Below are 14684 nucleotides of genomic sequence, written 5' to 3' on the forward strand. Positions count from 1 at the left end.
CTGTGAATTCTCTGGCTCCCATGTGCTCTTCTGCATTGCAGGAACGGAAATTTGAAGTGCAGTCAAAAATTATGGCTTTTAGCTGGAAAGAAAATAGTGTCAACTTCGCTGCTCTCAGTTAAATTAGTTGTGGTCTTATCAACAGTTTAAGGAGTGAGTCTGAAAATACCATCTTGCATATCTTGGTACTCCAAAATATAGTGATAATCTTTTCATAGATTGCATATCAGACTCTGGTGCTTCCTGAAAATTCGAGACAAAGTTTCTCTTCCACAGACTTTAGTGTAAGATATTTCAGTGCCTTATACTTCAAACAGTTCTGCCATATTTAATAGATGGGTGCACAGGAAGCTGAAAGAGAAGCATGCAGTTTGGACTGAAGAATTTGTCTTTCTCCATTGTTCACAGTGTCCATATCCCTCCCAAAAATTTGCAGGTGATTTGCTGTCCCTGGACAAACTGTTTTCTGTGACATTATATAGTTAGCTTTGAAACATGCTTAGACATGAAATGCTGCATTATAATGATTTCAATTAAATGAATTTGTTTTATTGTAACAGAGAACTGTGAACTATTCTATGCTTATTCTTCATATTTTCTAGATTTATCAGATATACTAAAAAAGTGAATTAGGCTAAGAAGAGTATAGAGAGACTTGGCTATTATTTTGATACAACTCATATTCAAATAATAGGTTTGCAGTGTGAATGTTAGACTGGAAATCTGAGAATATTTCACTTTCTCATGAGGATTAATTTATATTTGACCATCAATTCATTGTCTTTCAGATGTTTTTCTAAAAATACTTGTTCCTATTTTAAGTGACTTCTGGAGACTGATATGGAGTTCATGTCTAACAATGGGAAGATTTGTTTCCTGGTCCAGGAATGTGCTGTAGATAACTGTCAGCCTCAAAACGTAAAGTTTTTGCCAAATGTCAAAAAAATATTTCTGCCAGGCTCTCCTTCTCTTTGTTGCTTTGAGATTGCAGCACTTCTGCCTGACTTGGTATGTGATTGCTGTTCTTCCACCGCACTTGCTTAAACTTTGGCTCAGATGTCTCCCCCTCCATGTATTGGGATCCTCATCCCCCTGGCTCACCATCTCACAGTTCTGTTTGTCTGCAACACTGTGCTCCTCCAGCCTGCTCCAGGACAAGTGATACTCCTTTGGCAGGACATGCAGGCATGGGCATTTCTAAAACTGAGCAATAATGTAGCCGTAGGTTTTGGGGAAAAGATTTAGGTGCTTTATCTTGTTTATTCAGTTCATTCTGCCAGTTGATATTGCTGTGGTGTTAGTAGCAAGCATTGGACAGCAGTGTTAAAGAGCTGATGTACGGATGGTGTCTGGGAAGTGTCAGTTCATGTTTCATAAATGGCAGCAGGAGAAGTGTCTCTTTTCCACTGAAAGATGTGCACGGATCGCTCTGGGGCAGGTGGGGATGTTGCTGGGACATTTCTTGTGCCTTACAGAGAGGACACCTGAATTCTGACACCAAGGTTCTTCAGAACTTTTTTCCCCATGAGCTGTTGGCCTTTCATGTATCTTCTCTAAAGCAGTACTAAATGTGGATTGCATGTAAACCTTTGTGGTAGTCATGAAAAGGCTGTTTTGATACATCTTTACCATGATCTTCCATTCTTCTGAAAATGTACTTACAGTCTCATCTTTATAAAAGGCCAAGAAAGTCTCTTTTCTGAGCTTGTCTTTTAAACTGTCCTTTACTAAAGTTACAAAGATAACCTATTTCATTAGTAGGAAGATGAATGAGTAAAAAATGTATTATTAACATCTCAGAATCCTTAAATCTAGGAAGAGATCCTTTATTGTAGGTACCTTTAAACATTCTGCTAATGATTCCATCTTCTGATTAATTAATTTCATCAAAAACACTCTAATGGAATGAGGTGTATTTTCAATGTGCACATCTTTCTCTGGCAATACTGCATACTTACCCTGGGTATACTGGCACTAAAAGCTAATAGTTGCTTTCTCTTTCAGTGCTCAAGTGTTGTAAACAAAAATGATCGAGGGACACAACTGTGAGATTTTTCTTCTTTCTTGGAGAAGTTTTGTTATTACATTTCATCCATTACATTAGATGTGACTGCTGAGCTGAACATATTTTGTATGCTGAAAAGATAAGCTTTCCGGGAAATACCATTTAACAGTATAGATCCCAATTTACATCTTGAGTATAGTCAATAGCTCTACTACAGTTGCAGCATTAAACATTGAAAGAATGATGACAATTACTTCTGAAAACTTAATCAACTACTCATAGCAACACTATAGTTCTATGTTTTTAGTAATGTCACTAATTTTAATTTTTAGTATTGCAGAAAAGAGAGGCAAAAGTAAAAGGACACTTTACAGAAAATTTCTCATTGGGAGGAAATTATTTTCCAGGTGATACATTTTTCTTGAGTTTTGCTCATTTCAGAAAATCCCCCTTCTGTGTAAATCAATATGGACATCCCACAGAGTTCTCATTAATTTTCTGACTATTCAGTTTATTTTTTTTAAAAGTTTAAAATTTCCCGTGAGATTAGTCTTCCCAAGTTGTCCACATCTTACTTTGCATATGCCACAATGTTTGCAGACTGTTGCCCTTCGAGCACATTCTTTCAATTTTGATTTCCAGAATCTGTTCAATGCTCTGTTCAGTTCATCCATGTCTGAAGTTTTATACCTCTTTATTCTTCTCCTAAGAGACATTGCTGCTTTACAGTTTTCTTAAGAGTTGCCTTCCAGTGGCACTCTCTCCATCAGGATCCATACCAGCACATACAAGGGCAGTCAGCCAATACTTTGTACCTCCATAAGAAAATCCCTTGCTTCTTACAAATCTCCAGTGTTTATATGTGTATTTCTCAAATGCTTCATTTTCAGAGGAAATTATGTTGAAATTATGTAGAAGTTTGAGCTGATAATTCATGTTTGTCAGAGTTATTCTTGCATAGGGAACAGTAAAGCTTGAAATGCCTGATCTCAAGGGTTCAACTGGATTTTCAGTCAACATATACCTATTTCTGAATAGACACAAGCATTACTTTGAAGTATTCCATGTGCTTGTCCATTGTGTCACTTTACAAGTCTTACAATGATTATATGGCACTACTACTGGGCAGTGTTATGCCAAAGAATTGATGTGGTGGGGAAATATAGTCTGCGCTACATTTTATAGAAGCATGGAAGTTAAATTGTAATTTTCTCTACAATTAAAAACATACTCTTATTTATGACCATATGTTGCACATGAAACATACATAGCACTATGAACATTACAGTGAACATTGAACTGAAAATCATAGTTGAGTGCAATGACATTTCATTTTTAACTTAAAAGAATTTTTTGCTTGCAACTATCATTTCATAAATGGCAGATAACCTGCTAGTGATTTGTAGATCTTTACCTTCAGTGATGAACTGCAGCATTCAAGTAACCCCTTTTGTTTTAAAAGGCCAGTTAAATCTAATTATTCTATATTCCAGTCTCTAATACTACCACAGTGTTTATACCATTAAAAAGCTGCAGCATTACACTTAAAAAGGCGTCAGATCTTATAAGCAAGTAGGCACGTGCTCTTTGCAGAAAGCTTTTTCTGAGTCAAGATTCTTTTTCACTTCCTTCACACCTTTTTGAAATATCAGGACTGTGTCATTGGCATGTAAAGGTCAAAGGTTCTGTGGCAAGTCTCATTTGTGTGTGCCTCATTAGACGTAGTGACCTCCAACTGTACTAGGAATCTACTGAGGATTGTTCCTGGACATCACAGGAATAGTCTGTGTTGTTGGTTTTTCCTCCTTTTAAGTAAATCAAAATGTAATGCCTCAAATTTGTTCTTTGAATATATTTTCAAAATATAGTTCAAAAACTAGAAGAAAATAAATTACATTTGCCTTAATTTTTAATTAGCTGAAAGTCATCATTGCAAATTATGTCTTCCATTGCTAAATAGAATAGTCAACTGCCAGTCCTGAAATAATTAAGCAATATATTCTAATTAAGCAATTTAATTTTGTTTTAAGTATGATGTACAACTTTCCTTCTGATTTAACTGACATTCATTGACAAAATGCTATAACATAAAACAGCACTAGTGTTTACAGCTTATGACTCTGCATGTTTTGCTTCATAGTATTTGGCATTCATCAGAGCATATGGAAAAAATCTCTTAGTCTGGAATAGCTGGCATTTTATTTGTTACCAAAATTATGTACTACTTGATGTTTTTTGTTGTTTTGTGAGGCAGTTGGGGAAATACAGATATCTCGGGCTTGAGCCAAATTTATGAATATTAACTAGAATCTTTCCATCAACATTGATCTGCTTTTGATAGTGAACTGCTCCCATGTCGTTGCAGGGAAATAGTCAAGACTACATGCTTATGAAATATTTATGGAGACGTGTTGTATACATATTCTGTGTCAACATCAACATGATTTTATATTAGGCTAGGGACGTGAGGGCAAGGACAGAAGTGAGGGGTAGGCAGGGAATACCACTTCATTAATAAAATTAATCTGCATCAATAAAATTACTGCATCAATAAAATTACTACAAAATATTCACCAAATTGAGCAATACCAACCCCCTATTTTGTTAAAGTGTTTTTCATTGTACAGCAGTATTGGAGAATTGCTTTTGTTATTCAGACTACACTTGTGTGCAAACCCCTTTTTAATGATAGGAATGGTGAGGGTGATTTCAAAACAGTTCATTCTGCCTGCAGTCAGGCCTCCGTCTGCAGCTCTTCTACAGCGGCAGATTCAGAGAACTGAAGTTGAAGGACAAAAAGCCAATTCTTCTCTTGATTTAGTGATTTGAGAACTCTTAGCAACATCCATGAAAACAATCATGTAAGACAAGAAAGGTCATGTTTGATCATACAGCATGCAGTCAGGTGCTCTTATGCCCCTTCAATTTTGATGTGTTGTGTTTTATTCCTATGTTGATGTTTAAATTTTTCAGGAAAAGCTCAAAGGCTGAGAGCAATTGTACCCTCAGAGCAATAATGAATATTTGTTATTTTTCAAACCCTTTCTTCCTCTATTTTCTGAAATTATTCAGATCAGTGATATTTATGATGCAGCAGAAAATCAGAACAGTGTTTACAAAACCTGAATAAACATCTCAGCTAGCCTTCCTGTGTTGCAGGAATTTCTATCATATCTTCCCATCTTCATCCCACTAGCCCAAAATTCTTTGCTATGTGACTGTGATAGACTGACCCTGGCTGGGTGCCAGGTTCCCACCAAAGCTGCTCTATCCCTCCTCTCCTCAGCTGGACAGTGGAGGGAAAATACAACCAAACGCTCCTAGATCAAGATGAGAACAGGGAGACATCAGTCACCCATTGCTGTCACAGTCAAACTGGACTTGAATTAGGGAAATTGGCTTAATTTATTACTGAGCAAAGCAAAGTAAAATATTGAGAAATGAAGCCAAATTTGAAACAGCTTCCCTCCTCACTCCCTTCTTCCAGGGTTAACTTCCCTCTGGATTTCCTCAGCAGTGCAGGGGAATGGGGAATGGTGGTTGCAGTCAGTCTAGCACGCATTATCTCTGCCCTCCCTCCTCCTCAGGGGGAGGAATCCTCACACCCTTTCTCTGCTCCAGTGTGCCATGCCTGCCTCCACAAACTTCTTTAATTTGAGTCCTTCTCATGGGGTATAGCTCTTCACAAACTGCTCCAGCACGGTCCCTCCCTCAGGGTGCAGTCCTGCAGGAGCACACTGCTCCAGAGTGGGTCCTCCATGGGCTCACCAGTCCTGCCAGCAAACCTGCTCAGTGCGGGCTCCTCTCTCCATGGGGCCACAGCTCCTGCCAGGACCCTGCTCCAGCACAGCTTTCCCACAGGGTCACAGCCCCCTTCAGGCCTCCACCTGCCCCAGTGTGGGGTCCTGCACAGGCTGCAGGTGGATCTCTGTTCCTCCATGGACCTCCATGGACTGGAGGGTCACATCCTGCCTCACCATGGCCTGCACCGGGGGCTGCAGGGGAATCTCTGCTCCAGTGCCTGGAGCGCCTCCTGCCCCTCCTGCCCTGCCCGCAGCGCCAGCACGGCTGCTCCTCTCACGTATTCTCACTCCTCTTTCCCTGTAGCTGTTGTCCAGCAGTATTTTCCCTTCTTAAATCTGTTATCCCAGAGGTGCTGCCACCATTGCTGATGGCTCGACCTTGGTCAGCAGTGATTCCAGCCAGGAGCTGTCTGGGACTGGCTCTGTGGGACATGGGGGAGGCTTCTGGCAGCTTCTCACTGATGCCAGCCAGTAGCCACCCCACTATTAACACCTGGCCGTGCACACCCAATGCAGCAATATACACTCAAACAAAGGTTTTCCCAAATGCCCATTAAACAACATGAAATTAAAGATATGCTGATGTGGGATCATGCTTGTGACAGCCTCATGGATATTTCAAAATGGCTGCATTTAGACTCCCTACAGATGTTGTATTTTCATGAATACAGTAAGACATCTGAATAATTTAAAAGAATGTTGTCAGTAGCAAGTGTCACACAAAATAACTGGAAGGAAAATTGTCTTCACTTAGTGAAGACAAAAATGCATGCAAATCAATTTCTATTTAATACACAGTTTTAAACAGGAAACAATAGGTTATTACTTTGACAGGAAATCACAAAGTGTTTTTATTATGTCCTTATCACCTTATTTATTTCATATATAGAAAGTCTGTCTATGATCCACACCTCTGTAATTCTCACAGAAAAATAATTATGTAAATACATTGAAATTTGCACATAGGGACCATTTATTACCCAATTTGCTTATACTTTCAAACTGAAGAGAAAATGTAAATCTGTATGAGATTTTTACAGAAATTTTGAGGTTTCAAATTTAGCACTTCCAAAGTGCAAACCATTGGAAAAGTGCTCTAAGCAATAAAATTATTCTGGCTGAAATTAACCCTGCAAAATACTTTTCTCTCTTGTCTAATAAATATTTTATGAAGAACCTGAAACTGTATGCAAATGAAGTCATATTTACCCAGTAAGCATGAGAACCAAGTGATATTATGCCTATTTATTCATTTCTTGATGAGAAATACATTTCAATCATATTACCTTTTGGTTTTTGTTGTTTTTGTTTTTTTTTATTCAAACAGCTTACCCAGGAGTTAAAATGGTGAGTGAAAGTCATCATGAGGCCCTGGCAGCACCGCCAGCGACCACAGTAGCAGCAGCCCCTCCAAGTAATGTCACCGAGCCAGCCAGTCCAGGAGGAGGAGGAGGAAAAGAAGATGCATTTTCTAAGCTAAAAGAGAAATTCATGAATGAACTGAACAAAATTCCACGTAAGTAAAACTTGATTGATGATAAAGCTTCTGTTGGTAGACTAGGTTTAATTTGACATTTTCTGCTTTGAGATTTATTTAGACAGCATACTAAATGTTTTCTAGTCAAAGCTGGAAAAATCGCAAGATTAAAATGGTTTTGTAAGTTCCTCAAAGTTAACTGAAATAGAAAAAAATAGAGTCCAACTCTAATTTATGTCTATTCTTGGTATGTCAGATTAGCTGAGTAATTTTTACTGATGAATTACTGCTGAATCATTAAAACTGAAGCTAGAGAACTTCATTGGGGCTGTGGGACCAATAAGTAAAATGTTTCCTATCAGTAACACTTAAGGTTTCATGTTTATCACAAATGTGGGTTGCCATATTGCCTTAAAGCAGTATTTGGCCAGAACTCATACATACTGAGAAACCAAGGAAACTTTGGATCTCTGGGGATTAGAAAATGTTGAAAGAAATGTGAAAATCGAGTTTTAACAAGAAAATCGGTAATGCATCTGTAATGTATGGAGATAACTGTGCTTTTCCCACTAGTTATTCTAGTAGATCAGCCACTGAATGCTGTTTGCACAAGTTCATGTACCTGTGCCGAAAACATAAAAGTATAAATGTATATTTCTGTGAAGTTAACAGAAGTAAAGTTCTCTTTTGGTCTTTGGTGCTAGAAAGTACTCACTTAAAGTTGAGGCCTCAATTTATTCACATTTAAAAAAAAATACAAGCATTATCTTTGTGCTGTTGTTTATGATAATACTGGGGTTCTTGAGTCTGTCTGATATGTTCTACTGTGCATACACTGGTATCAAATATAGGACTAATTCAATATTGTCACTGGCATTTCGTATAATACAGAAAAAATCCTTTTTGTTACTGACAGAAAAATTACCTAACGCTACCAGCAGATCATTTGGCACTTCTATAGACAAGAAGGTGAAGGCTGTGTGTGTGTGTTTTAGTAGCAAGCATTAGAAAGTAATTCAATCTGTAATAACTTCTTCTTTACAAGGAAAAGTAAATGTAAAATATTTCCAAGGAAGTATTTTAACATATGTAAGAGATTTTATTTTTAGAAGGCTATCCTTTGTGTAAAGAAATGGTCTGTGACTGATAAAGTCAGATAAAAAATTATAATATTAATCTATTTTTTCTATATCTAAATGAATCTTGGCAGTGTGGCAGATGCAGTTTTTGAAAAATTGGTAGCAAACAGCTTTGCTCTGTCACTCAAAATTCCCATTTGCCAAGAATTAAGGTGTTACAGCAGTAAGAAGTGTGTGTGCCATTATTTTGGTGATCTTTGCAGTCCAGTGCAGACCATACTGAAATGAAATTGTCTGATGATGTCATGGGAAAACAAAATTAAAGAACAAAAATACAGGAATAAAAAGAAAAAAGAGGAAAAATTAAAAGATAAGACATTGAAGGAAAAACAGTCAGAATTTGAAACATTTGTCTTGTAATTTTTTGTCTCACCATGCTATGTAGATAATGTAGATGAGACTTTTATGTAAATAGCCTCTTATTTTTAAACTTTGATTTTAACTTCACAAAGGCATGAATGGCTCCCAGTATGAGGAACTCTGTAACTGGTAGGTGTAGGAAAAGGTTTGTAGATAGAGAGAAACTTGGAATGCCCTGCTGCATACTTTTTTAAAACCACAACAAAAACAAGTGGAAAGTCCAATCTGGAGAGTCTTTTCAAGTTGAAGTGACTAAAACTTCTGTTATCTCTTCTTGAAAGAAAAAAAGCCCCTACTGTTACATAATGAAAGTGCTTACTTAGAGAAGTATATTAGATCATAAGACAAATTGTATTTCTTATGAAATACATCATGTTATTTATAAAATAAGGTACCTTATTCTGATAGTGACACCAGAATATATTGCCACCATCTTAGAAATCTGGTCTCTTATCCAAGATCATGCAGTACTGTTGTCCTGGAGAAATGAACATAAGATAGTCATAAATCCCATGCCAATTGTCTGCCCTTACTATAGAGGCTGCAAATGTGATTGGATCTTCCCAGGGTCTCTGTCAAATGCTGGGGCTATGTAGTGTTACTTTCTGCTACACTGGGGGGGTTGCCATTTCAAGAAGAAAGCTGAATGTTCATTGTACTGCAGAGGGGCAAGGGACTTGTGTGGGGACAGTTTTGAAATACTAAATATGAATTAGTGCCATTGACATATTTGAACATTTTATATTCCAAATAACTTTATTTTGCCCATTTTCCTCAATAATAAATCCTACAAGAGGGGATCGCACTACACACGTCTGTATGTATTTTTCATTTATAAACTAACATAAACACAAAACAAGTAAGTTTAATTAGGCTATCTAAAAAATATTGGGGATGGGAGGGCAGAGGAGACCTCATTTCCCTGTTGGAAGATTATACCATTTTCTCATGAGTGGTTCAGTTCATGCCAGTGGTAAGTTGTCAATGTGGTGTTTTCAGCCTATTACCAAAAAAACGTAATTGTGCTAGAAAAGTTTTCAGGACTTACCTCTTACAGCTGGCTGCAAATTTTATTTTTTTTTAATCTTTCTTAGATCAGAATGTAAATTAGTACAAACCAAATTGCTTGTATACTGCTTTTTTGGGAATTTCTTGGTGTGTGAGAGAAGAAATATGGTGCATGGGCCCCATTGGGGACAGCAGAGATGCTTGGAAGTCTAAGGCCACTCCCAAGACCATGGACCACGTTTTTCCTCTGGTAGATTCAAACTGAGAACCTGATTTAAGTCTTAAAATTTGGCAGTGGAATGTCATAGTCAGCAAGTTCTCTAATCAGTTCAAATGAGGGACAAGCCTCTTTTTTACTTCACTTGCTTTATAATTTTTACTACCAAAGGTCTCGTGTTCATCCTCACATGACAGGAAAGACTTTAAAATCTCAGTGTTTATTATGAGAGGACCTTTTTTCAGTGCTCTGTTGTTTATATGTGAGATAAATAATTAAATGTTTTAGCTGCCTCTGCTTATGATGTCTGCAGATGGAAAATAAGCTGTCATGATGGAGTGGATATATATATAATGGGATAAAGTTTGTGAAAAAGCTCACTTCCAATCAACGTGGTTTGAGTGCTAAAAAGGCCAAGCCGTAGTAGGGCCTAATTTATGTAGTCTTCTCTTTCTGTTTTATCTTAGAAATTATATAGTATCCAGTCACGCCTAAAAGAAATTACAAAATTCTAATCATGGAATACATGATAACAAAAATAAAGGTACATCCAGCTGAATAAATACTGTTCCTTCCATGTGGCTTAAAATAGAAAATTCATTTTTTTGAGTACTAAGTTTTGTAGAACACACAGATGTCAGAAGTTAAATAGCCTAAATGTGCCAGCTAACTGAAGATACCAGAATTCCCATTAAAAGTTTGCTTTGCAAAACTACAAGATAAAATTCAATTTAAATTAATGCAATTTAAATTATACTGGTATTTTCTTCTGTGATGTATGCACAAGACAAGTCTTATTAAAAAAAAAAATATTAATTTAATAGAACGAGGAAATAAAAGTTCCAAGAAAAAGAAAGGACCTATTTGTATCAGTATGCATTTATTTCAAGAACAGTGCTGCAGAATGTAAACCAAGTTATAGTTTTCATTGGTACAAGCAGAAAATCTGGAGGTTTTTTCTTGATTTGTATCTCTTTAAAATAGAGCATACACCACATTTTGTGACAGAAGAACGTAGGCTTCCACAAGCACACACATCATTCAGAATGGCAATGTCCTAACATACATTTCACTCTGGATAAAGCAAGTGGGATAATTTCATTACAATGAGTCATACAATTAAAGTGCAAGAACCCAGTAAGTTACTGAGGCATAACTGTGAAGAATTTTTTTCTCCGTTACGTAAATCCCTGCATTTTGGTTGTGAGTGGCTGATTTGCATAATCACCGTACAGTTGTTTTTCCAGAACTGAACTGTGCATAAATGTCACTCTAACTTAATTGGCTCTTATACTTTCAATCCCTATTTATCTTTAATCTGCAGAATTTTTAATCTGTTTACCAGAAGGTGAAAAAAGGCACCATCTCTGCTTTTACATTTTGCATTTTACATACAGTAAATCCAGCAAGTGAAAAAAGGGGGGAAACAGAGCAGATAAGACAGCACCTAATGTTCTGAAAACAAAATTCATTAAAAGATTTTATAAGATCTGTCAGTTCTTTCCTTCTTCCTTCTCAGTGCTCTTACATCTGGATCTTTGTCTACAGGCTAGGAAAATCTCTGCCATACATTTACAGTAAGTGTGATGTAAGAAGACTGTGGTAATGGCAGCAACAGCTTTTGGGTGGAGACTTTAAATGTCAAGATACTGATACTAGCCATACACAAATAAAAAATTGACATAAATTACCATTAGTTTACTTAATAATTTTAAAATCAAAGTGTTGTTGATATGTTTTCTAATGGCACATTCCTGTATGAACAGGAGACCTCATTCTGCCAGTAAACAAGACAGCAAAAATCCAATAAAATTACAGCATGCATCTGATTGAATAATGATGTGCTGTTAATGCTCGTGGTAAAATCTAGAGCAGCTATAATAGCTGATTGCATTGAATCCAGGATAGTGTCATTACCTCTATAATAGAAAGATACTGCATATTTCCAATGCTCGTTGCTCTCTTACATTGTAATTATATAAAAAGTTACATTTCTATACAAACCCTATTCTGAAATGTTTGGCTGGCTTGCCACTCCATTTGGCCTCAGTAGCTGGTGCTCAAAAGCCCTGAATTCGATTCATCTTGTTCAACTGACTGCTAATCCCGCAAAACCAGAAGCTCAAATCTCTGTGATAGTTCAGGATAAAACGGATAAAACCTGATGCTCTGTGCAGACTTCTCTCACATTCTGTTTGCAGAGAAAGTTTTATTTCCCTCTCCTTGGACTAGTGAATAACTGTCAAAACAAGATGGGACTGGAGGCTGTAGAGAGAACTGCAACAAAAAATGTAAAAATAACTGTAAGACTCAGGTCTGGTTCAATTCCAGATAATATCTTAATAAGCTGACTACCAAGCTGTATTTGGGTAATTTACCAAATAAACAAATAAATAAATCCTGGATTTATATATTTAGCCATTTAAGTCAAATTTCAGCAATTCAGCAGTCATCTTAGACACATCTCATATTTCTTTCTCCTTGCTGGTCTCTGCTATTTTTCCCTTCTGCCTTTCTTGATTGACCAGCTGAGGTGTATTTAGAGTGTTTATTGCCCTCTACAAATGACAGTAAAGTTAATTTCTTAATTTTTCATTCGTATGTGGCATCAAGATTATTGAAGAGTTTTTACCAGATTATGTCTATTATTAGAAGATTGAGAATTTTGTTCATGGGGTCTTTCTGAAACTTAATTTTTATAAACTTACAGCTTAATCATTTGATGAAAATAAATTCATTAGGCTTCTCCTAATGGTTCCCAGAGCAGAGGTGTCACTGGTATGAGGAAGAGATGGCACATTATTTTCTAAGTTAAAAAAGATACAAAATGCTGATAATAGAATGCTTTCAGTTTAGAAGCTGGATTAATAGTATATGCATACCATAAAATCAGCAATAGCTCTGATTTATATTTTCACAGTACCTGCCAGTGTTAGTCATTGCCTAATAGATTAGCCAGAAAAGAGTTGGGTTTCTGCTTCAGAGATCATCCTGAGTAGTAGCTGACTGCCTGCAGGAGTGAGGACTATGTATACATATGTTTATATGTGTGTGCACATGGATTTAGCTAAACAATAAGCAGAGTTCTCAGCTTAGGAACAGTCAGGCACTGGCAAACTCCATTTCGGTATCTTGACAAAGAATGTCTCTATGAGAGATTTGGAGAAGATAAAGAAGTTTCTTGATGTTCAGGGAAGTTTGAAGAGCAGTGCTGGAGGAAGTGGGACGGCATGAATTCAAGTTTTCTTCTCTCCCTTCCTCTCATAAAATCATTCACAGCTACTCATGCCAAGCAAATACATACAGCTTTACACTGCAGAAGAGACAGGGAAAATCAGAAATAAGGATTTATTTTGGAACACAGAAGTATAAGACAGAGCTATTACAGTACAATATTAGATGTGGGAAAAAACTCCATTATTTCTAAATATAGCAATATAAATGCAAATATCAGATTGCTTTGTTTTTTCCCTGAATGCCCCAGTCCCAGAGTGTAGATGAAAACTTAATTTCTTTTTTTTAATGTTAAATAAAATTTCTAGATCTCCTGCTGATAGGGAAAAGCTTGAAAATACTGCCCACACACATCCAGAAGACACAAATATCATGAGAAAAACAGTTCAACTCTTGTTATTTTATAAACTCATGATATGAAAATGCTGTGATTATTTTTAGGGGTCCAGCATATTTTGTTTGCTTTAAATGAGGAATCCTGAAAATACAGTTTTAAATCCCAAATGTATAAATAGATGCTGAGGGATGGAAGAATGGAAGTAAAAACTCATGAAGCAGATGAAAATCCTTGTCTGGAAGGAATAGCATGTGGTCTGAGATCCCACTGCATTATACTCCATCAATATTTTAATGATTGATACTGCCATGTAGAATTTATTTATTTTTTTACATTATTACAGTTTACAATCCATGAGTTATTTTCATATGCCTTCTGATGGGCTCCCCTTAACATGTCGTCTCCTTAAACTTTAGGGTTCATGACAGCTGCCAGTTTGATCCTCATACCAAGCTGAGCGAGGAACCTCAGGCTGTTAGAAGTACAAGCTGCTCGAGCATGACCTAGAAGTGCTGCTGCTGCAGACTGTAGCTGGATCAAGCACTGGCAAGCACACATGCTTGCCAGGAGGTTACATAAAATCATTGAATGGTTTTGGTTGGGAGGGACCTTAAAGATCATGTAGTTGCAACGTCCCAGCTGTGGGCAGGGAAATAATCTCCTCCAATCAAAGCAAACTCAACCCATTCATCTGACACACCAATGTCCGAAGGAGTTCCCTGTTCCTACACTGGCCATTACTTTGGCTCCTTGGACAAGCCAAGGAGGAAAGCAGAAATCAGAAGAGCAGACTCCTGCTGCTTGAACCAGAGCAGCAGCTGCAGCACTCTCCATCCCCAGCACAGAGAGAACCTGTCTTAGACTAAACCCATGTCCTCCTCTGCATTGCCTTGAAAATGCACTGTCCCATCAAAAGGAAATGCTGTCTCTAAGCCAGTAGCACACTGGGAAGGTAACCTCAATGTCAAACAGAATTATACATTATTGATTGCATGTGTCTGTAACACCCTTTTCAGAAACAGCCATTTGTTTTGAGTTGTATAGTCTGAAAGACAGAGAAGGAGAAGCAAGTTCTCCTATAAAACACGTGATGCTGAAAACATT

The 14684-nt window shown here is 37.1% G+C and overlaps 1 protein-coding gene across 1 annotated transcript in view; it reads left to right on the forward strand.

Moving 5' to 3' along the window:
* The window catches only part of SYT1 (synaptotagmin 1), a 212648-nt gene that overhangs the window by 82025 nt on the left and 115939 nt on the right, over positions 1–14684 (forward strand). The window contains exon 2 of the mRNA XM_041465580.1: positions 7136–7324. Coding sequence (XP_041321514.1) covers positions 7153–7324 — 172 coding nt within the window. The 5' untranslated portion in view covers positions 7136–7152. The remainder of the gene's footprint in view (positions 1–7135; positions 7325–14684) is intronic.

Source organism: Pyrgilauda ruficollis, unplaced genomic scaffold (assembly GCF_017590135.1).
Source record: "Pyrgilauda ruficollis isolate IOZ18807 unplaced genomic scaffold, ASM1759013v1 scaffold19, whole genome shotgun sequence".
NCBI lineage: Eukaryota > Metazoa > Chordata > Aves > Passeriformes > Passeridae > Pyrgilauda > Pyrgilauda ruficollis.